The 22,571-nt window shown below is 44.6% G+C and overlaps 1 protein-coding gene across 7 annotated transcripts in view; it reads left to right on the top strand.

Moving 5' to 3' along the window:
- HMBOX1 (homeobox containing 1) overlaps positions 1–21,926 on the top strand; it is a 124,123-nt gene extending 102,197 nt beyond the window's left edge. For 2 of the 7 annotated variants that reach the window (XM_071447926.1, XM_071447958.1), the window contains 4 exons: positions 1,744–1,839; positions 3,234–3,328; positions 3,492–3,593; positions 6,610–21,926. In XM_071447926.1, the coding sequence (XP_071304027.1) occupies positions 1,744–1,839; positions 3,234–3,328; positions 3,492–3,593; positions 6,610–6,747 (431 nt within the window). In that variant the 3' untranslated portion in view covers positions 6,748–21,926. The remainder of the gene's footprint in view (positions 1–1,743; positions 1,840–3,233; positions 3,329–3,491; positions 3,594–6,609) is intronic. The other 5 variants (XM_071447974.1, XM_071447941.1, XM_071447966.1 and 2 more) reach the window with 5 other exon arrangements.
- The last annotated feature ends 645 nt before the right edge of the window (positions 21,927–22,571 follow it).

The raw sequence follows: 22,571 nt of genomic DNA, 5'->3' as shown, positions 1-22,571 counted from the left end.
AGTCCAACCATCCCCAGCACTGCCAAGGCCACCACTGATCCATGTCCTCAGGTGCCACATCCACAGGAATTTTAAATCCCTCCAGGGATGGGGACTCCACCACCTGGGCAGCTGTGCCAGGGCTGGACAGCCCTTTCCAGGCAGGAATTGTTCCCAGTATCCAATATCCCAATGTTGGGAACAATATCCCAGTTGTTCCCAATATACCCGAGCATCCTTGGTGCAGCTTGAGGCCATTTCCTCTTGTCCTGTCCGTGTTCCCTGGGAGAAAAGATGGATCCCCACCTTTTTATCCTTTCAGGGAGTTGTGGAGAGCTAGGACTGTCACAGGATAGCTGAGGGTCAGACAGTTTAGAATGGAAGTGACCTTTGGAGTTCATCTGGTGAGGCAGGACCAGCTTAGATGGGATTGTTCAGTTTTAGTATCTCCAAAACCAGAGGTTTTCCCATCTCCAGGCCTCTGTTCCACAATTTTGAGCACTCTCATGGCAAAGTACTTTTTCCCTAATACCTGCTGAAATTTTCCCTGAAAAATCCATCAGGTAGAGGACCAGAGAGCTGAGGATTTGATTCCTGGCTGTGTTGCTGGTTTGTGGAGCAACTTGGAACAAAGTGCTGCAAGGCCGTGTCGGGGAGCAGTAAAACACAGCCAGTGCTGCTGATGCAAAGCATTAGGCAGCAGCCAAGCTATCAATCTCCAGAGTTTTCTTTCTTTCACTTGTCTCATCTCTCCTAACTTATTTAAGTGTGCAGATTGCTGCAATTACATGGGTGTTTTGTATGCTGAATAAATAAACTTTGGAAAGGAGTCAGAAGCAGGGGGGGCTCAACCCTGTGTAGCCTGCAGAGGTCTGAGGATGCAGATGTGGGAATATTTTATATAGGGTCAAGAGCAACTGAAGAGGTTTCCAGGATGTCCTTGGAATACTGAATCCCTCCAGTCTTCCCTTATTTGTGCTGATGACCAGATAAAGGAATAGTTTTCTATAGCTGCCTTCTGGTTTTTGGGAATTTTTTGTTGGTTTAAATGTAAAAATCCAGTTTCCAGCATCCACCCCCATTCTCCCAAAAGATCCTGAGTGTCCTGGCACAGTTGGGAGGGTGTGATGGGGGTTGAGAGGGAGGAAAGCAGATTGCAAGGGTGACACAAAACCGCTTAATTCATTTTACTGCTGTATGAAACAGTGAACTGTACCCTCGTGACACATAGTAAGAGAAGGAGCCCCAGGGATGGGGTTTGTGGCAGGAATTTCAGTTTTTTGGAATCTCTGTTTTGTGCTCAAACTGGAAAAGCAGCCCTTCATTCTCCCGTGGCTCTGGATTGAGTTGGTTAGAGCTGCAAACAAATTCCTGTAATTCAGATCTTTAAAAAACAGAAGAAAAGAAGACATTTGTCAGTTAGTGCCACAGCACTCAGACACTGGAATGTGATCCACATAAAGTTCACTTTTTTCTCAATTATAATAACTTGCCAGTGCTGTTTGTGTTTCAGGGGTTTATCCCATAAAATCCCAGACTAGTTTGGGCGAGCAGGGACCTCAAAGCTCATCTAAAATTCCAATCCCAGAACAGGGACAGGGACACCTCCACTATCCCAGGTTGCTCCAAGCCTTGTCCAGCCTGTTCTTGGACCCTTCCCAGGGATGTGGCAGCCACAGCTTCTCTGGAACCCAGTGAGTAGCGCCACTGAAGTATTATTTTAACACCACTGAACTATTATTTTTCCCTCTGTTGCTTTCCTAGGAAAAAAGTTGTCGGATTTGGAGCGAGTTACCTCCCTCAAAGTGTACAACTGGTTTGCCAACAGGAGGAAGGAGATCAAGAGAAGAGCCAATATTGGTAATGTATCACAGAGCCTGCCTGCAGGGCTTGGGGTTTGCTCAGGAGAGGTGGCAATTACGTAAGAATAAATTAGTGAAAACACCAGAGGTGCTGACAGCCTCGGGAGAAATGTGGAGGAATTATGAAAATGAGTCCCTCGCTGTTCCAGATTTTTTTGTGAAATACGTGTAATTTGTAGAATTCTGTCATCAGTGCAGGAAAAAGTGATGCAGTTACAAAGTTTTACTGGAAGATCAGCTTTAAAAAGCAAAGTGAGAATTTTATAGGTGGAAGGGGAGTTGCATTTCCCTCCTTTGAGTATCCAAACTCAAATCTGAAATGAAACCTCAAAATAAAGGAGATAGAGATGTTGGCAGGTTCACAAGCTTAGTGTGGTTTTTATCCTGGTTATACCTCTGCCCCTGACAGCTTTCCAAGGTTTTGCCCAGGGACATGTGGCTGGAAAAAAGCCACGTTTTTTGTTGATAATCAGGAAAAAACAAAAATCACTTCAGAGTTAACCCTCTGGGTTCTTAGCTGATTGTAGGGAAATCAGAAGTGACTCTGAACTTGCTGGAAGGAGACCCTCTGTGATGTGGATAAGATAGTCTAAGGAGAATAAAATCACCTCAGTGATTTATTATTTTGTGGATTCAACAAACTCCTGCCATTCATAAAAGGTTTGATGCCCTTACTTAGATATTATGCAGAATTACTTTTGCAACACATGGGTGAACAGACATCCATATCTGCTCACTTCAGTATTTTTAATTATTTCAAATATTCCACTATTTTGCCTTATTTCTGAATAAGAAAAAAGCTCTCTTATTATACCATTTAACACGTTACTGAAGTTTGACTAAATTTATTTTTCTACAAGTGAAAATGGCTTCTCAAAGGGATGGGGGAATAAAGCAAACTTAGTGTTTGGAGAGGAGGTTTGAAAAGAGATCAAAAAGAATAAGGGGAGGTTTAGATATATGGATCCTACTGGAAGATGGATTTTTTTGTTTTCAAATCCCTGAAGTGCTTTCAGAAATTTCTCCCATCTATTTTCAGACACTTCCCACCCCCTTGAGTCCTGCCAGTCCAAACTATGGGGGAAGATTTACAGGGAATTCCTTTGCCACCCCAATACCTCAGAAATGACACTGACTTCTGTTAGGACTGGCTGGAAGACAGGGATTTTTACTCTCAGACAGGTCTGGAAGTTGGCAGGGAAGTTTTTCTGGCAAACCAGTGTTTGTACCTGTGCTACATTCCCAAATGTTGGAGAGTGACGAGAAAGTGCTAAGAACTAACCCTGTTCTTCCAGTTATTCTAACTTCCTAAAAAGGCAAAAAAAACCCCTGAGTTACTTTAACTTCTCCAATGCATCAGATAAATGAGGGATCCATTTGCTTTTTTCGAAGAAGCAGCAATCCTGGAGAGCCATGGAATAGATGTACAGAGTCCAGGAGGTCACTCCAACAGCGACGACGTGGACGGCAACGACTACTCAGAGCAGGTGAGCACTGGAGCCTCATGGCCCAAACAGGGAGAGCTCAAACACCTCCAAAGGCCCTTTTGCCTCTTGAAAATCCTGTTTTGTTTGGCTTTTGTGTCACTGTGATGGGGAGAGGGTGAGAATACCCAGTATTGACCCACGTGGATTTGTTGCCTCACAACAGGACACTTGGCAAGTACGCAACGGGGAGGAGGAGGGACGATGTTCCGAGGGAGGCAGAGAAGCAGAGAAGGTAGAAGAAGACAGGAGGATCTGCTCCAAACAAGCAAGTTACACCCCTCACACCACACACAATGTCTGAGGCACGGCAGGAGAGCCTCACCTCAGCCAGAGCCCTGCCATATCCATGCTCTCCTTCCCTGTCACTCTGAGTTTCCCTCCCTCAGGAAGGGATGGACAGGTTTTTCACAGTCCTGTGTGTTAGGCACCAGCAATTATCCCTAAAAAACCAGGCACCTCTTGCATCTCTGATTTCTTCCTGCAAGAAAGGCCCTGTTCTAGCCAGGGCCACCCCTTCTGTGAGCTGCTGACCCAGCCCCAGACATGAGCAGGAGGGAGCCCTGCCCAGGACCTTTCAGAATTCCTTGTGCCAGCCTTTCCCAGCAGGATTCTGAGCACTGAGCACCCTCCTGGAGGTTCCTGAGCTCCCTCTGTTCTTTCAGGAGCTTCTCAGGATCACTCCTCAAACACTGGCAGACAAAGGGTGAAGGCTGGGGGGAAAGGATTTGATTTACTAAGCTCTGAAATTTAATTGGCCCATTCCATATTGTTCTGCAAGAGTGTGCCACTATTTGGATTGTTTACATTGAGACAGAATAGAAATTTTCCAGAGTATAAATCTATTTTGATTTAGGTATCTTTATCTGTCTTTTTTGTTTGTTTGTTTTTGCATTTTAATCCTTGCCTGTTCTCTCTTTTTCTTGGTTATTTTTAACCCTTGACAGCAACTTCTTTTTTAAATTCTCTAGCAAAAGAATACCCCTTCCCACACTCTGAGCCCTCACCTACCCTAAAGCTGGTGACCCTTCCTTCATACACCTTCCTGACAGGTATTGCATCCCCTTCCCAGTTCTCCCAGTGTTTGCCAAACCCCCGTGGTTTGGAACCAGTGATTCAACCAGTTCACTCCTGCTTTTTAGAGGAGATATTTTTGTGCTACCCCACAGCTGGGCTGGATCACTTTTCCCTGCCTCTTTCGGGAGAATCTGGGAGTTCTCCCTCTGCAAAGGCTGCTGCTGGAGTGGAACAGCAGCTGAGTGTCCTGGAATGAGTCCCTGGCACACTTGGCTCTGGCCCAGTGCAGCAGATCCCTGGCAGAGGCATCCCCAGATGCTCTGCTCCTGATGGGGATTGAGACCCTTTTTGTAGGTCAGCACCAGCAGATTTGGTGGGACCAACTTTTCTGGCTCTCAGTGATGAGAAGCTGCTCTGTGACTGCCATAAAATATTTAGAAACCACTGCCAAGCCCAGAAAATTCCCTGTCAGACAGACAGGACTGGAATACTGAGGTGGAGCATGAACTGAACTATGTTTTTCTTATGTGCATTAACCAGGATACTTTGAAAAGAGAAATAAATGGGTTGTTAAAGTTTAAAGATCTTTGTTTAGAGGCCTTAGAAATGACATTTCTCAGTAATCTGGGCTCCTCTACGAGGTGTAATTAGCCATGAGCAGCAAAGCAGATTAAATGGCAAGTTCTCCTGATGACCATTTAGCATCCCTTAGTTGTTAAGCCCAGAAATTCTGTTTGCCACAGATACACTTAAACTCTTAATAAACTTTAAAACACAAAGTTCATCTGAATACTAACAAAGGGCCTAAACCCCAGATTTTAGGGCTCTGTATTTGTACCATGACAAAGATTTCTGAGTGGCCCTAAAATTTACCAGACCCTTGTTATAAATGAATGAATCCTTCTAAATAACCTCAGGATTTTACCAAATCCTGGGGGTTTTTTTTGTCCTCCTTAACATTTGCCACCCATCATCTTAATTTAAAAATGCTCTATGCATGTTTTAAATTTTAAATCACAAAAGTTCATCACTTGAAGGCTGTTGGGATACTGATAAATGTTTATCATTTCCTTTCTGTAAATGGGAATGATTTAAAAATCCAAGATCACAGGTGGGTAACTATTAGTGCCCTGTTTTAAAGAAGGGAAAGCACCATGATTTTTCCCCAAATTCCCTATTTGATTTATGGTGGTTCCAATCCCCTTCAGTCACTGGTTTTCTTAGCATTGGAAGAGTTTTCCAGCATCTTTTCACCTTTATCTGTGTGAATTCAATGTTTCAGAGGATGCTGACTTGGACCAAGGCTTAGGCTCAGTTTGTGTCATGGTTCTGGTCAATAATAGCACTTAAAGAAAAAATACTTCTCTAATGTATATAGAATTATTTCATTCTAGTAGCTTCCAGCTTCTGGAAGTCAGTAGTTTTAAGAGGCTTCCTGAGTTTCCATAATTTCTAGCAGACTAATTTCCCCTGGATTTGTCAAACATACACCTTTTAAAGCCATTTTTACTTTTGTCTGATGTAAAAATCAGTGAATCCTGAACTGAGCTGTGCTAAGTGAGCAGTGCTTCCCACTGCTGCCTTGGACCACATTATCATTCCAGCGAGTGTCTTTGATTATTAGATCATAAAAAAACAAGGACAATTGTCCTCTTATTTTCCAATTATTTGTAATAAACATTTATCATATCAACCATCAGCCATTTCTTCCCCAAACTGGAGGACTTGACTCTGTTTAGCTTCTTCTCATGAGGAAAACTCTTCCCTTGGGATGTTTTTTTTTCTCTGCCTTTTCTTTTTCAGTTGTGGCAACAAATAGAATCAGAGAACCCACAGAATGGTTTGGGTTGGAAGGGACCTTAAAGTTCATCTTATTCCACCCCCTGCCATGCCCAGGGATGACCAGAACTGTATATTCCAGCTGTAAGCATGGACCTGTGCCATGCCCAGTAATTCCTGTCTTAATTTGCTTTCCTGATTTAACCTTATGTATCACTTGTGTCTTTATAATTCAATATTTTCCTCCACAGCTGGGTCCCCCACTTCCTGTCTGGTTACCTTTGTCTGCACAGTGAGGGAAACCAGTCCTAAACCTGTTGTAAACCAGTCCTAAACCAGTTGTAAACCAGTCCTAAACCCACGTTATGACCCCGCTCTGTCCCTCCACAATCACTTGGCGCATTTTTTTTTTTCTTTTCCTCCGCTGTGGTTTTCTGGACTTGTGGAATAACCCTGCTTCTCTCTGCTCCTTCCCACATGGTCCCCAGGATGACAGCACTAGCCATAGTGACCACCAAGACCCCATTTCCTTAGCTGTGGAGATGGCAGCAGTCAACCACACCATCCTGGCGCTGGCCCGGCAAGGAGCCAACGAGATCAAGACAGAGGCTCTGGACGACGACTGATGCCAAGAGAGGGGAGGGTCAAAGCAAGAAGTAACTTAGTTTTAGACGTAGCACCTTAGCAGACTTTCCTCAGTCCTTAATATGTGTTCTTACAGTATAACTTTGCAGTTTCTTGTACGTCAGTTAGCTGTTAGGGTCTTGTTCTGTGAAGATGGCATGGTGCCCTCAGCCTTTGCATATACTCTCTCAGTATTAATTCCCAATAAATAATCAATCAACCAACCAACCTCCCTCTCCCGGCCCCCAGTGGCTAGAAAGGTAAAATTAAAAAAAAAAAAACTAAAAAAAGAAAAAAAAAAGAGAAAAAAAAAAATCTTGCTGCTCTGTCTTAGCATTCAAAGTGCTTCCAGGTATTTTAGACAGCCCTCAATTACAAGTCTTTAGGCTACACTTAAAATCTTGGATAACCTTAGAGATGGTGTTGAAACCGATAGTCCGTACGCTTTCCCTGCCCTGAGACTGAAAGGATGCAAGCTGAGGTAGTGGCACAGGGTCGATGGACACCAGACTGGGAGTATCAACAGAGAGTAAAAAGAACACTTAGAAACCCCACTCCAGCATGGGAATAAATGATTTCCAGCTGCAATAAGCCGTGCCTCACTGGTCATACAGTGACTCCGTTTACTTTTCGGGTGCTGTGCCGAGAATGTCCATTGGAAACACATTCCCACATTTCAGTTGATGCTCACATGTTCAGCACAGACATCCTCTGCTCTCACAAGCTGCGTGGCTTAGTGGAGAAGTGCTGCCTTCTGCCTCTGCGACCGTGGTTGAAGCCCAGCCTGGGATCAAATGAAAAATGAGCTGAATGTCTAATGGACAACAGTCCACTTCTCAGAACCACTGCTCATTCTTGGCATGGCTGGCAGTGCCTGCTCAGAAGAGGTCTAGACTCTTAGCCATCTGTCATTAACAATTTCACCTTTAATTCCTCCTCTCTCACCTTTTCTGTCCCCGCTCTGCTCCCCTCTCCACTTTGCCACTTTCGAAAGCAATGTTTTCCAGGAAGGTTGTTAAGGTCCTAAAATGGGTGAGTAGATTTTTACACGCCTGTGTAAGTAATGCCTACGTCCTGACTAGCCTGAAAGGTTACTGGAGAATTCGACATCTGACCTTTGCTAGATAACCATCAGAGCATAAATATTCTCCTAAATATGAACTTTTTTTGTTTGTTTGAAGGCAGGAGGATCTCTTACCTGAGAAATGGGGTGTGAATGTTTTGTGTTCTCTTTACTCTGTCTTTGTTAAGGTGTGAGAAAGCTATACTGCTACGAGCAATTTAATTAATAATTGGAAGCCATACTGATAATGGATGTGGTAATATTTGTAAAGCAAACCTACTCTAAGTAGCAGGAACTAATGGAATTGTTTTCCTTGATCATATGTAGCACTTTTGTTACTTTTTTCTTAAAGATATTTATATTTGATAAGTCTTTTTTTTATCATTTGAGAATTCCAAATACCAAACAGCGAACTTGCATTACAGTCACCCTGCGATCACCTTGTCATCTAGTATCTAAATGATGAACTGTGTGTGCATCTAAGAAAATTACATCTGCTAGCATTGTGTGGAAATGATCTCCTGGCATCCTGATAAAATGATATGTTGCTGCCGGTAAGAGGATGGAAACAGCATGAGAAGCGTTAGAGACGGGCAGGGCTGTGTTACATTAACAGAGAACAAATTCAAACAAACCTACAGAAAATTTTGTATAGAGACACATATAGAAAAGTTTGCATAGCATTTCCTCCACATTCCTCTTTATCTTCCCAGTTTGTGTGGGGATAGCCTAAAGAGGGGAAAACAGCTCAAGGATGGGTTTCCCTTTGCTCCCCTCCGCTTTGGAGGTAGAGCAATGGGAAATTCCTGTTACTCGCCTTGTTCTCATCCCTTCCTCCCTCTTAACCCTCAGAGAGGTTCGTGATGGCTCCAGTATGGCTCCTCAGCAGGTTTTGAGCCAGGCTGAGCCCTCCAGATCAGCTTTTCCTCTGTCCATGTGGAGCCAAGTGCTCCCCCAGGTGCCGAGGGGATCCTGTGCTCTCAGAGGGCACCCCTGTGCCACCTCTCTGTCCCTTGGAAGATCTATAGGTAGGGCTTGGCCTCGACTTCCACTTATGGATTTCATTGGAAAATTTATGTGCTTTCCTTAGATACAGATCACTGGAGCAGAATGAAGCCGTCTTTTTTTCCTGTTTTATTGCATTTCTGGAGTAGGCAAATTCATGAGTAGTATCAGGGCGGACTCAGGAAAGGCAGGACTTGGATCAGTGACCATTGCACCACTGCAGTTATTTTCTTACTGCCTGTATGAATGTTTTGGTACTTAGGAGTGAAAGGATGGGGAGAGCTTTTATTTCTATTTTTGCACAGCAGAATGATCGAGCAAACTCGAGCCTTAGTGGAATTTTACCTACTTATTCATTCCACAGTCACACACTGAGCTGACAAGCAACATCCACGATTTATAGTAAGGAGATTTTAATAATCGATGACCTCTTTACGTTGGGCTTGCCACCACCATTTGTTCTGGCTGTTTCATTTTAAAAAGAACAGACTCAAACTGTTGGACAGCTGCAATTTTAAAAGAAATATTGCTTATTGCTTACTATAGTATCTGTAAAAAAAAAAAAAAGGCATTGTTTGAAGCTTTGCCTTTTTAAAGCAATAGGGAAGAATAAAAATAGTATTAGAACTTCTGTATCCTGATTATAGGTTCGTGTGATGCAGGATCAAAGTAACACCACTGAAATTGTGTGTCTGTACCATCTAATGTAGAATAATCTGGTCTTAATTCTGTTTGTCACTGTCAGGAAGCTGCTGACATCCCACACAGTATCTTCTCTGAAGGTTAAACAGGTAAAAAACCCCTTGTGAGCAACTGCAGATTGGCAGATCTTCCTGGGCTGTAAATACCCAGTTTTCTACCTTCCCACATTGTCATCTTACCAGAGAAAATATCAAATATCAAATATCTGGGGAATCAGCCCCTTGGTTCCGTGGGGTCCGTGTTTGGGGTGTGTCTGTTCTGGCTTCTCCTTGGGCATCAGGAGGTACCAGGAACGAGTGGCACCTCAGAGGAAGGAGTGGCACCTCAGAGGAAGGAGTGGCACCTCCGCTGTCCCCGGGGTGCTCCTGGCAGGTTGTTCCCTTCATTCTGGAAGTTCATAAGGAGCCATTTGCAGCTGGTCAGTCCCTTTTTGGTTTGAGGTGAATTATCTGTGATGGGACAGGTGCTGATGGTACCGAGGTGTGCAAGTGTGATCTGGAGTAAGTGAAAGAATCAATGGAGGGTGTGTCCTGGAATTCAGGAATCCTGGAATTCTTTTTTTTGGGGGTTTTTCCACAATATGGGAGTTGTCTTTGTCTTTCTGTCTGTGGGCTGCCTTGGAAATGAAGCCTCATTTTGGCAGCACTGCAGTAGAGTGGCAGTTTGTTGTGGCCAGGCTGGAGTCACTGCAGTTTCTTCTCTGGGGGTTCCCTTGAAGTGGCTCTGGTGGCACATCCAAGCTACCTTTTTGTTCTGTGAACAGAGAAGTTAATTTAAGAAGCTCCTCATCTGTGATGGTCACAGATTGCTTTTACCTTTGTAGAGTGAGTTCTGGCTGATATTTTGCCCCTCATGAAGTCCTTTTACTTGAGTTGTTGTCTCTGACCGTCTTCTTAAAACAACAATTTCTACCTCCACTTCTTTTCCTGATTGTTTTGGTGTTGGGTATTTTTTTAGATCCCCCCCCACACACACCTTTTTCCTGAAGTATGAGATCCCAAACATTTGCAAAAGCCTTATGAGTTGATAAAAATCAGCAGATTTGTTCTCTGTTGAATACTCTGCAGACACACGTGGTTTTAGTGAAATCCTGTGCTGGATGTGAGTCTGCAGTTGCACCCTTGCAGCAATTAAGGAATCTCATTAAGAGCCTTCAGGAGGTCATGGAAAGGGTTTGGACACCTCTGTCCATCATTTGTGGGGCCGTTGTGTGGGCAGGAGGGGGAGATGGGAGGGTTGGAGCACATGTCACATACTCGGAGATTGCAGGAGCTGGGATTGTCCAGGCTGGCTCTGGGGACATCCCAGATTTTGGGTTTTAACTGTCTTAATAAATTAGTTTTAACTTGGGGGTCCAGTGCAGGATCAGGAGCTGGACTTTGATGATCCTTGTGGGTCCCTTCCAACTCAGGATATTCTGTGATTCCAGAGAAGACAGAGCCAGGCTCTTCTCAGAGCGCCCAGCAAAACCCTGAGGGGCAGAGGGCTAAAGCTGCATGAAGGAAAATCCCAGATGAATAGAAATAGAAGTATTTTCATGCTCAGTGGTAGAAATGGCCCAGAAAGTCAGTGAAATTCCCATCCTTGGGGATACTCAAAATTCAACTGGACAGGGTTGGATTAGAGACCTCCAGAGGTCTCTTCTGACCTAAATTATTCTCTGATTCTGTGCAGACCTGCTCAGGCTGAGGTGTTCCCTAGTTCTGATTTGTACATGTTGACTTGTTTAAAGAAATTCTGTTAATTTGTTGAGGGTTTTTTCTGTTTTGCTGTTCATAAAAATTATCTTTTCTAGTTTACTAATAGAGGGGAGCTTTATTTGCAGGGTCTGGCTCCAGGCTCCAGTCAAGCCATAAGTTAGAGATTTCATTAATTATTTGCTCTGTTTACACAGTTCTTCAGGGATATTTGACTTATTCTGTTTGTTTCATTGCCTAACATCAGACTGGTAAGTTTTTCATGTTTTTTTAACATTTGTGATTTGTAGATCAGTTTTTGCCTTCATTTGTGAAGATTTATCTTTGTCTTGCTGCTGTGAGTGCAAGTGAGAAACTCCACGTAGCTGAACCTATTTCTGGAAAAATTTGGATTAACTCAAGACCACTGGTGACTACTGTGGTGAGCCAGAAATTTTGGGTCAGCAAATCACAAATTGGTGATTATTAGGAGCTGAAGGGGTTTGATTGGGAAAAAGTCAGATTATGCTCACTTGGATCCCCCTTTCCTCATGCTGTTGGCCACTTCTAGGAAAAGCAGTGTGGTAGCTGAAATAGGTTTTATTTTTCATACAGATGAACCCACTAAAATTGGTGTAAGGATTTTTCAAATTCAGAATTGCTGCCCTCATGCAGGATGTTGGTTCCCTGTGCGTGATCCTAACTGGAATCCAAAGCTGGAGTCATTTTCCTTTGCAAATTACTAAATTCACTGTGAGACCCTGCCCATAATCCTGAGCTGGGGATGGTTTCCAACTCCTCCTCTGCTTTATCCCCACTCATTTTAATTAATATTTATAATAATGTTCCTTCTCCCACTCCAGCTCCATCCTGGTGCAGCCCCCCTTCCCAGTGCTCATCAGCTTCTTTCAAACTCATGGTGTGATTACCAGCAAATTTTAGGGGGTTTTGTCAAAACTTTGCTCTTATTTTATCTGAGTTTTCTCACTCAAGTAGCTCTTGCACTCTTTGAAGTTATTTAACTTGATAATATTCTTTTGATCAAAGTCTTAAGCTTGTAGGCAATAATCTTTGGTTTGGTGCAGCTTTTGGCATTTGGCAGGAATCTTTCTTGGCAGGATTGGTCTTAAAATTGTGTTACATGTCAGTGACCTTAATATATGTTCCTTCCATGGATTTTGTGTGTTTGTAGCAGCAGTCAGGGGTTGGGTCCTGATCCCAGCTACTTTAATGGAGTTTTGTGGAGTTTTCACTGTGATTCCTTGGAAGGGAAGGTTGATGGCCTGACCAAAAAAACACCTTGCAGTTCCCGAGAAGAGTTGCAGAGATGTTTCAACCTAAAACATTCCCCTTTGGGCTTTTGAGCAGCTGGGATATTTACTCAGGATATTGGATCAGTTATTGGCCAAAAGGGATTTGGTACAGGCCTAAAACCTTCCTTTCAACCTCTCTTGCTGCTGTCAAATTTATGGGGTTTAAACTGTCTGACTAAAGACCTTGCACATTCATGAAAACCAGAGGCATTCTAGAGATGGCAGCTACAAATCCAAATTTAAAATACACTGAAATTATCTTTTTTTTTTCCTTTGTGAGAAATGTGTTACAACTAGAGGAGCGTGGTTGAGTGTTTTGAGGACTGTCAGTAAGGTGACAGTGATTTGATGTTGGTTTTTGTCCAACAAACGTAAATCAAATCAAACCAATGGAAGTTTATCTCAGTGGCAGCAGCGAGGCAGAGGAAGAAAAATTTAAACTCTTTTACTAAAGGGTTTGTTGCCATCCTTGGCCTTAGGTTTTGTCACTTAAAAATAGCCTGGAATTGTTTGTTGTGTAGTTTATATCAGAGAATTGTGGAATGGGTTGAGTGAGAAGGGATTTGAAGGAGCATCCAGTCCCACCCATGCCATTGACAGGGGCACCTTCCACTGTCCCAGCTTGCTCCAAGCCCCAGAGTCCATCCTGGCCTTGGGCACTTCCAGGGATGGAGAGCCCCAACTGCCACGGAGCTAGAAAAGAATTTGCCATTTGAAACACGGGCGGGGGGGAAAATTCACAGAACATTTTAAATGTCCCTTTTAATCAGGCTGGTGCAGCAAAAGAACCGATGGGCTTGATGGCTGCAGTGTGGAGCTGTTTCCCATTCTTTCAGGGAGGTCTGGAGTGCTCCAGCCAAGAGCTCAAGCAGGAATGAACTGAAGCCATTGAGCTGGAGCAGGCTGGTGCTGGGCCTTTGATGTTTCTGTATGTGCAGAACATCTCTCCCTCAGCTGCCTTGGCAGAAGCCTCCCTCTGCCATTTATTCCCTCTCTGCTCAATGGCAGCGGGTGTGTTCTGCTGATCAAAACACCCGGCACACTTGTGCTGAATCCTTTCAGGCTGCAGCCAGGGTAATTGGGATGGGCAGGATAAATGCATGGGAGTATGGCAGTCACAGTGATGGCAGAGCTCTTTTCAATGCCTGGGTGTCCCTGACGGGTAATTAGCAGCTTTAGAACTGTGGGGATTGGCATGGCCGTGATTAAAAGGATTTCTGTCTTTTCTGTGATTGAAAACAGAAGATCTCCCACCCCCTAATTCTCTTTTAATACCGGTGTTATTAGTGACACTTGGAACACAGCTCCTCTGTAAACTTAAATAACGACCTCAGTGAATGGTGACTTAAAACAGCAGGGACTGAACCGAGCTCAGTTTTCTATGCAAAGCTGCTCCTCCCGATTCTGTGTCCCTGCTCCACGTGCTTGTCACTCCCACTGCGTTTGGGAGACAAAGAGGACATTTGGTTGTGTGACAGCCTGGGGACAGATTGCCCAGGGCCTGGTTTAGCTCTTCTGGCTCGTTTTGGATTGAAGGAGATGAAGAGAATGAGCCATGAACTCCACTGGACTCATCCTGAGTTTTCCTTGGAGCAGGGAATGTCCCTGGCTCCTGGGTGCCATTCCAAGTTCCCATTCCTTGTTTGGAAGCCTTATCAGCACTTGTTGCCGTGTTCTCCACCTCTGCTCTGTCAGCCTACACAGTGTAGTGACAGGAGCTAACTCCCCTTTTCCCTTCAAAAAAATCTCAAAATACCCCCAAAGAAGAGTTGGCTGGACACCATTCTTGCCATTCACCCAGGATATCTGGTGGTGACCCAAAATATCATTATTTTCCCCAGATCTGTAGCTGTAGTCTCCAAAAGCATCTGCCACAGGGTATTCTGTGCCTTTTAAATCTGTTTTTGTGAGTGTCTGTTGCCCACTGAGCACTGCAGAGCCTGTGCTCCATTTTTGCCCTTAATTTTCTTGACCAGATTTTTCCATAGTGCTGTTCTCCACTTACCAGGCAGGTTTCCACATTTTGTTGGCATGTAAAGATGCTTAGAGGGACTCTTGAGTCAAATTTAGTAAAACTAACAGCTTCCTATCACCAAAAAATCCTCGAGAGAATTTAGGGACTTCCTTAGGCTTTTATTTAAATCTCCCAGTTACTTTTCAGCTTCTTTGCACTGAAATCCATGTGAATCCCAGTTCAGAGCAGACCTGTGGCCGTGGGTACTTCAGTCCTTCGAGCACAGTTCCCACCGCTGCACTCACAGTACCAATGGGAGCAACTTCTGTTTTAGAAAATACATTTTTAGATGTTCACTTGCTGCTGTCACTGGCCTCAATTCAGCTTCCCTGTCCTCCTCTCCCTTCTCCTTAACTAATTAAAGTCTTCCATGTTATGGCAAGATGGCATATGTAGCTTAAATAACCCACCTCTTTAATTAAGAGGTTGGATTCAGCCTTCTGAGATATATTTGACACCATTTGAGATTTAAAAATACATTTTACTTACACAGTTTATCTGTCAGATCGCTCAAGGAGGGCAAAGAGATAATGAAAGTAAATTATTAATTAATATTTCTCACCCAGTATATTCCATTAAGAATATTAAGCATTTATTCCATTCCTCAAAGCACATTTGACTTTGGATAGAATTTTTTTTAAAGTCTGCCTGCTGATGAAGTTGCTGCTGTCTCTCTTTGACAGGGCTGTAGGGACAGGGTGGAAAAAACCCTTCAGGAGCTAACCAGAGCCAGGAATTCCCAATATCAACTCACTGACCAGGTTTCCCATTTCCTTTATGCATTGTGGACAGATCTTTTCAAGCCCAGCATGCCACAGACTGTCCCTGAGACATCCAATCTGCTTGAAAACAATTGGTGAAATTATGGAGTGAAAACAGCAGCAGGAGCATCTCCACCTCCAGGATAGGGGATGGAGTGGGATGAGTTTGGGTTTGGAATGGTGAAGGAATTCAAGATGTTGCTGGGAAGGGCCCAGGGGCCTTGCACAGCATCTGGAACTGCTCCCTGAAAGGGGGAAACACCTTGGGATCTTTGTTGGTGAGAGAATTGAAGTGGTTTAGGAGCTGTCCCTGGAATTTGGGCTGTGCTTGTGTTCATTTTCTCACAGAGGTAGTTCAGAGAATCCTGGATTGGTTTGGATGGGAAGGGCCATTAAATCCATCCCATCCCACCCCCTGCCATGGGCAGGGACCTTCCTCTATCCCAGGATGCTCCAAGCCCTGTCCAACCTGGCCTTGGACACTTCCAGGGATATCCAGGGGCAGCCACAGCTTCTCTGGGAATTTCATCCCAGCCACACCCTCCCAGCCAAGAATTCCTTCCCAATATCCCATCCATCTCTGCTCTCCTGGAGCCCCTTTAGCCCCTGGAAGGTGCTGGAAGGTTTCCCTGCAGAGTTCCCTCTCAGTTCAACCAAACATTCCCACCTTGGCACACAGGAACAATTCAAGCAGTTCAGTTCAGCACTTCCTTCCTTCAGAGCTCTTTACTTACACAAATCTTTCTTCTGTAGAGCTTTCTAAGTCTCAGTCCTCTTTTCCCAGGGCCTTGGAGAAAATAAATGCTGTTGAGATGTGGGAATGTTTATAAATCCATTGGATAGATGTGGTAAATTTGTAAAGAGTGATGCAGAATAGAGAGACACTTTCAATTAGGGTTGGGTTTGTTTATTTTTATTTTTATTTTTATTTTTATTTTTATTTTTATTTTTATTGTTATGAAGTAGATGGAAATAGGGAGTTTGCATCAGGATTGTGGGAGGCCACTCGACCTTCAGGGTCTCCTTGTAGGTGACACACTGGTCCCTTCTGGCCTTAATTGTAAATCTGTGACTCCAAAGAGATAAAATGTGTCTTTTACCTTTAGAACTTGTTCAGAATATTGAATAGTTTATAGAGATTTGAGTTCTGGAGGGGTTCTCTGCAGCAAGAGCTTTCCATCAGAGAACATGTTGTGCCTTATGTCTCTAACCCCAGTTCCAGTTCCGTACAATAAAAATCTTGCACCATTACCCCAAAAAATTCAGCATGAATAGAATTCGATCAACTACCACCCTTTTATTGGGCTGCAGTGCCTCAGCAGCTGATTTCCACAAATGCCATTTTAAGAGGGCTTCAAAAACATCCCACAGCCAGCACAAGCCCTCTTGCTAGACTGAAGTCTCCTCATTTCCTCCATGGAGCCTGCATTCCTTGAAGGAATTCCTGTGGACTCTGAGCTCAACCCTCCTCAACTGCTCTGAGCCATTTGCTTCCCTCTGAAGTTGATTCTCAGTCCTGAATTTGGCACATTATTTTCCCAGATTTCAATGCTTCTCATAGAAATAATTTATTTTATCTTGCATGCAAGCTCCAATAATCCCATTTTACCTGGTTTGCCTGTTCTGAAGTGCTCTGAGCTGAAGCTGTTGTCCTTGCAGCCTCCTAGTAAGGGATTTAGGTTGTTTCCACCCTATAAAAAGCAATTCAGTGTAGGGCAGAAGCTTCCAAACTTTCTACTCTGGGGTTTCTCAGCTCTCAAACCCTTCTCCCTTCCCTCCTTGCAGTTGGGATGATTAAAAAATCACAGAAATAGCAATTTTAAAGTATAATTTTTTTATTATTATTACTTGGTCTGTCTTCTTTTTTTACTGGGAAGATTTGTTTACTGGGAGACATTCCCCTTTCCTTTGGCCTTTTAGATGGTGCTGTATCCATTACTTACTTGAAGTATATATGAAATAAATAAGAACAATTTTATCTACTTTGGCCGGTTTAAAAAAAAAAAAAAATCAGCTCATAAATTCAGCCAGTTTACAGCAGGTTCTTCACTTGCACAATCCTGTGTGAATCAGGGGGTTGGACCATGGGAGAGGGACAAGGTGGAAATGTTTTCTTTTTTCATGCAATCATGGAATGGTTTGGTTTGGAAAGGACCTTAAAGCTCATCCAGTTCCTGCCCCTGCCATGGCCAGGGACACCTTCCCCTATCCCAGGCTGCTCCAAGCTCCATCCAGCCTGGCCTTTTTTTGTTCCAATTTATTTTGCCTTGCTTGCCCTTTGTGTTGGAACCTTAATTGGAGCAGTGGATTTGGGTGCCTGCTTTTAATGTGGGTGTTTGGGACAGGATGCCTGGATTTGCACAGCTTTCCCAGGAGTCTGCTGCTTCCCTTGGACACTTCATTTATCCAGGGTTAGGGATCCCTCATTGCAGCCAGAGTAGCTTACTTTATTATTATTATTATTGTTAATAATAATAATAATAAAATAAGTAGCTTATTGTTATTATTATTCATAAGTTGGTTTAGGCTTGAAAAATCATTGGAAAATCTTGAAGTCACTTTTCCAAGTGAAAAATTACAGTGAAAACAGAGTTTGGATTTTGAGCTTCCCATCTTCCAGTGTTACCCACTGAATTTTCTGTTCCTTTTTTGTTTTTTTGCTTCTGTGTGAATTTGGATGTCATCCTGAGCCTTATGCTGACCTGAAGCTGGTTTTTGGTTGCTGTGAGGTCAGAGCCCTGTTTGGTCTTTCGGGAGTGACAAATTCCCCATTCTATCGCCCAGTAAAAACCCAAACCCAAGATCCCTTTTTCCTTGCTGTTGGCTCCTGGGATGTCTTTCTGAATGTCATCAAAGCCTCCCTGATTTTGCTGCTGCAGTTCTGGATGGTTCTGGGCAGCATCTCTCCCCTTAGTGCTGCTGGCTGAGGCTGGGAGAGCCCCGTTGGAAACCAGATCCCGTGGGATGGCACAATGGGAAAACCCACATTTAAACTCAGTTTAGTTCCACAGCAGCTCTGTCAAAGGGTGACGAGTCAGAGTCAGTTGTGGCCATGGGGAGCACCATTTTCCTGCCACATTGCCTTGGCTGTCTTCCTCTTGGTCTTCATGATCCTCCCAAAGCCTGGAAGTGGGAGATTCGTGCAGTACTTCTTTCATTTTAGGTTTTGTTTTTTTTCTTAATGTCGATTTTAAAAGTGCCTAAGTGAGGAACAGGACTCCAGAGTGAGCTGGAGGAATAGGATTAGACCTCATTTCCCTCTTAAGAAAAGAGCCCTCCCTGCATCCCTCCACACATCCCTCCAGTGAGTCTGGAGCCCAGCAGAATTTGGCTGGAAAAACTCCCCTGTTCTTTCCTCGTGCTGCCCCCCTTGGTTCTCAGTCTTTTGGGAGGGATCTCATTCCTCAGCCAAACGTTTGCAATCTCTGGTCTGGGGTGGATGGCAAAGAGGATGGAATTCAGTAGGAAACTGCCTCTTGGATTGCAGATACAAAGAGCTCTGTGTGATAAATCCACCTCTAGAAACCAGGTCTGGGTGGAAAAAGCTGATGTGCTTCTTTAATCGCCTCCTTTGGAATCACAGAATTGTTTGGGTTGGAAAGAACCTTAAAAATCATCCAGCCATGGGCAGGGACACCTCCCACTATCCCAGGTTGCTCCAAGCCCCATCCAACCTGGCCTGGAACATTTCCAGGGATGGGGCAGCCAGAACCCCTCTGGAATCCCAAAGGCAGTTTCTTCCTATATTCTTAATTATTTCTAGGTTTATCATAGTGGCACCTGCTAAACATTTTGTCCAAATAACCCTAACTATTGGCAGGTGGTTATAATTTTGTAAAGGTGAGAATTCTATGTGGGTTTGAAGAATAGAGGTATCAGTGATAGTTGAAAATATTTCATTAAATGAGGATTTCTTCTGACCACAGCGAGAGGAGGTAACAGAACACTATGAAGGAGTTTTAGTAACACTTGAGGGTTCAGCAAATGAAAGCAATCCGTGTGTAAATGTTTTATTTTTCATTAGCAACAAAATCTTCTCACTCTGACAACATCTGAGGTGGGAAGGCCTGGGAAAGGACTGTTGGCAAGGAAAGCTGTGAGGGCATCTCTGCAGAGGGCAGGAACTCAGCCTCTGGGGAGTGCATGGGTGCTGATAGAAGCAGTGATCCCGTGGGAATCCATTGCTGGGGTCCTGGTGGAAATCAGGACATTTCCTGATGGAAATCCACTTTTTTAGTGGAGCCTGTGGAACACACAGACCTCGGCCCTGCTCCGAGATGCCTTTTGGAAGTGAGATTTTCCCTGAGCAGTGATTGTCACTGTCAGTGGCTGTTGGTGTCAGCAGATGGATGCTGTAGTTGAGTGTTGCAAGCCCACGAGTGAGGGCACAGTGGAACAACCTCAGAGCCACACAGGAACAACAAAACCCCAGTGAAGGCTGGGGAGGTTCTCACATCCAAATTCCGTGTGCCTCCACTTTGTCCCACTGTGCTCTCAGCCCAGGGGCTGGTGCCAGCCGTGCATCTCCTGTCTGGGCTGTGCTGGGATGGCTGCAGCTGCCTCCTGTCACTTCAGTGTCCCCAGATCCACCAGTGACCCCCAGACGAGCCGTGCCCCATCCCTGCCCTGTCCGTTCCCCCTCTCCCACCCAGCTGCTGCTTTGCCCCAGCTGGGCCCTGTGTCTCATCTGCTGTAGGTGTCCTGCCTACCTCAAGAGGTAACCATGGGATCCTGGAGTGATGTGCTCATCCTCTGGTCGGTTTTCCATGAGCACTAGCGCACACTCACACTCACACTCACACTCACACTGGAATGTATATTCTCCTTACCCCCCCCAGCCCCCAAATAACCTCTTGACCTGATCCTTGCTGTAGCCACCACCAACTCCTCTTGCAAATTGGATGCTGCTTTAAATGTGAAAACAAATGTTCAAGAAGCTATAAAACCTGAATGAAAGCTAAAGCTGAATTTATAAAGCCTTGTTGCATATGAGCCAAAAGTGCAAAAAGCTCTATATAATGAACTAACCTGCCACTCATATAAATATAAATATATATAAATATATTAAAATCAGACTGTTCTACAAAATTGTGTATTTGTATTTTTGTGTACGTACAATTTTCTGCTAAGCAGAAGGAGGATGTAGTATAGGATGATGTGAGAAGAGATTTTGTTTAATCATATTTCTTTGTTACTTATTTTTGTTAACATCCAGATGCCTGTCTTTGTCTTATGTGTATGACACTGTTCCAAAGGTGCAGTATCCCTCTCCTGCCGTGTGTCCAACCTCCTTCCTCCACAGGGAACGAGTCAGGTGATGCCCCTCATCATCATCATCATCCTCATCATCATCATCATCCTCATCATCCCCTTCAGATCCACCCTGGTCTTGATCATAAAGGCTGCTCGTTCAGCTGAAAGATGAGATGTTTCATGTCCCAGCTCCTCTTCGTGGTGAAGTTGAATATTCATGTTCTGGTTGACTCCTCTGCGCGTAGTTGTTCCCTAAACACGTTCCCATGGCCTGCTGCTGCTCCTCAGCCTGACATTTTAGGGGAAAAAAAATGGATTGGATAGGTTGGGAGGGAGGATGGGCAGGTCCTCGTGGTGGGAAGTTGCTTGTGGAGAAGAAAGTGCTGGGGTGGTCCCAGGGGTGAACCTCAGTCCCACCTCAGGGGCATGGAGGAAGCACCTCGTGTTCCCCACGCTGGCTGCTGATGGAGGGCTTGACTGTCAGGAAGGAGGGCTGGGGAGTGAGGGGTTGTAGCTCTCCCTGTGCCCCCTCAGGAACATCCACCCCGGTGGCTCTGGGGCTCTTTGGCTCTTTGGGAAGGTTGGAGCAGCTCTGAGAGGGGCCCATCTGTTCTTGCCAGATGCCCTTGCAGTGAAGGCCCTGAGTGTTGAGAAGAGCATCCCAAACTCTTCTCCCAGTCACTGCCTTGACCTGCAAGGTGCTGGTGGCTCCCTGTGAGGAGAAAAGGAGCAGTGTAGGAAACCTGAGAGCCCTTGGTGTGCTTGGGAATTGTTGTTTATCCATCACAGAGAAACAAAGGGCCAGAGGAGACTGGATAGAACAGGATGTAGTGGAGTAACTGATGGGAAGCTTGGAGCAGGAGATGATGGAAGTTCACACCTTCAGTCCCACCACAGCCCCTTGAGGAAACTGGTCCAGCCTCCATCCCAAATGCAGGTGAGGGTCAATATCCATCACACCTGCCCCTGGCAGCAGCTGCTCTGAAGATGAGCCATCAGCCTCTCCCCTTGTGCCCTTTTGGGTTTTTTTTTCAGTTTAATCCCTGTCTTTGTCAGAGCTGACCCGTGGCCGGGGGAGGGCGATACTGCACCTTTCTACGTAGGGCTCATATTTATAACAATGTGTAATGACTGTAGCAAAAGTCCTTGTTTCTGTATGTGAATGGACAGAGAAACAAGTGCTCTATTGTATTGATTAAAATAGTTCAAATGAGTCCTGTATCATTGTATCTCCTATTCTGGATTAGTGCCTTTTGGACAGTAGACTGTTCTGTAATTAAAATGTAGTATAACTGCTTTTTTGTACAGTTTTGTTTTAATAAAACTTTTTTTTAATTTGTGTTTATTTTAGTATTGTACCTATTAGAAAATAAAAACGTATAACTCAACACTGACCCTTTTCTTCTGTCATCCTTTTTGTGCAGGGCTTGTCTGAGACCTAAAATGTGTCCTGAGAGCAAAGTGAATGTAGAAAATTTGGATTTGTTTGGGAAAAAATTAATTCTTTGTGCACTCCCCCTTTGGAAGGGATGAAAGTGGTGGGGTGGTGGATTTGAAGCAGTGGAATCACTTGGGATGTGAGCCATGGGTTGATTCCAGAGACCTTTTGGGGCAGTTTCCACTCAAAGGAGATGCTGAGAGTGGAGTTTTGCCTCCTTTGCCTGGGGTTTGTCCCAGGTCCAAGTTCTGGCCATACAAAGGTGCTGTGTCCCCTTCCCTTTGGGAACCTCCCCCAGCCGGCCCCCAGAGCCTCAGGAAGGGCCCTGCGAGCCCATCCCAACCATCCACGTCTCCTGCTGAAGCAGCTGAGCTCTGGAGGGAGCAGACCTTGGCTCACAAACCAGAAGATGCTGAATTGTTGAGAAGCCCCGGGCAGGAGGGGCTGTGGCCGCCCTTTGGTGCTGAGCAGCTCGGGGGGGTCTCAGAGAGGATTTATGGGGTGGGAAAAGCTTCCTCAGAGTGGGAAGAAATTCCTGCAGGAGGGGTGGAAGCTGAGCTGGGTGGCAGAGAAGACACAAAGTCACAGGAATTGATTCATT

The sequence above is a fragment of the Agelaius tricolor genome, unplaced genomic scaffold (genome assembly GCF_023055355.1).
Source record: "Agelaius tricolor isolate 1412-34295 unplaced genomic scaffold, bAgeTri1.0.p SCAF_1, whole genome shotgun sequence".
Lineage (NCBI taxonomy): Eukaryota > Metazoa > Chordata > Aves > Passeriformes > Icteridae > Agelaius > Agelaius tricolor.
The sequence above is the reverse complement of the archived record's forward strand: the minus strand, read 5'-3'. Positions and strand labels throughout refer to the sequence as shown.